Here is a 1,230-nt window from a genome sequence, read left to right as displayed (position 1 = left end):
TCACAGATGTTTTAGCTGCAGAACATGAATGAATGAAACTTAAATATAAATCTAGGATTTGTAGCATTTTTTTTATTTTCCTGCCTTTTATATTTACCTATAGAAATATGATTTTCATCAGCTGCTAAACCCAAACACTCCAACGTAACAACCTGAAGCAGCCAGACTGAGGAGTCCAGGCCTGTCAGCCTCCAGCCCCGTGTCACCAACAACACGTGGACTCACCTTGAAGTTGACTCTGTTGCGGACCCGGTTGGCGAGCGCCGTGTTGATGGCTTTATCAAACTGAAGGAGGACCTGAAGAGCCAGCTGAGGTGTGATCTGCTGGGTCTGAAAACACACAGAAACAACAGGTGACGTCTTCATCACATCATCACAGAGGTTATATTAAAACCCTGGAGCTCACAGAACCAGGAACTTCCTGATGAGCTTCATTAACCACGTTTGTTGATCAATAAGATGATTTTTTTTATTTATTTGTATTTGGCTGATGTTTGTCAACATTTTTTTAAACTCATTAATCAAAAAGTACATCTTAACCACTGGCTGAAGCTCTGCTGCAATGCACACTATTGTGATTCGTTTCCCATCCAAGTCATCTCAACTTTGCCATGCTTCTCCTCCTGCATACTTTGTCCTAGAGCTGCCATTGTAATTTATATTTGTAAAGCTCCTGTGCCAAATGATGGCTATGCCTTTTGGTGCCTGTACAACGTATAGTTTTTGCAATATTAATGTTTAATAAATTATAATGGCAGTCAATGCAGCCTTGTATTGGTCCAATACTGCCCCCTGCTGCCTCTACACAATATGGTACTGCACCATAGTTTCATAATATTTAAACTCAGTAGTTCAGTGATTACAATATTAATGTGATTGTATTTTGATGTTTTATTGTAATACTGTCTTAATGTTGTCCTATTGTTGTAATATATTGCAGTTTAGTGTCAACGATTGCATTGGCAATGTGGCCTCTTTCTGCACACATACAAACCAACTCCTGGCAATCCCCTCTGCCACAGCTCCAATGGTCTAATGGTTAATGCCATGGGCTTTCATGTAGGAGATCAGGGTTCAAACCCCAGCTACAGTAACTTTAACTAAAAAATCTCTACACACATCATATTGTTACACAATTATGGTGCGTTCACACCGAACGCGATTTCAGCGTCAGGAGCAGCAGGTTTACATTCAAAGTCTATGGTGGACGCGCTTCAAGCAACGTCGGGA

At 40.7% G+C, this 1,230-nt stretch overlaps 1 protein-coding gene across 1 annotated transcript in view; it reads right to left on the bottom strand.

The window, feature by feature from the left end:
* Positions 1-225: 225 nt before the first annotated feature.
* Positions 226-1,230, bottom strand: part of LOC106531147 (transcription initiation factor IIA subunit 2) — a gene marked incomplete at its 3' end in the record, with an annotated part of 2,806 nt that continues 1,801 nt past the window's right edge. Inside the window, 1 exon segment of the mRNA XM_014026932.1 lies at positions 226-330. Coding sequence (XP_013882386.1) covers positions 226-330 — 105 coding nt within the window.

Source organism: Austrofundulus limnaeus, unplaced genomic scaffold (assembly GCF_001266775.1).
Source record: "Austrofundulus limnaeus strain Quisiro unplaced genomic scaffold, Austrofundulus_limnaeus-1.0 Scaffold602, whole genome shotgun sequence".
In the NCBI taxonomy this organism is placed as follows: Eukaryota; Metazoa; Chordata; class Actinopteri; order Cyprinodontiformes; family Rivulidae; genus Austrofundulus; species Austrofundulus limnaeus.
The sequence above is the reverse complement of the archived record's forward strand: the minus strand, read 5'-3'. Positions and strand labels throughout refer to the sequence as shown.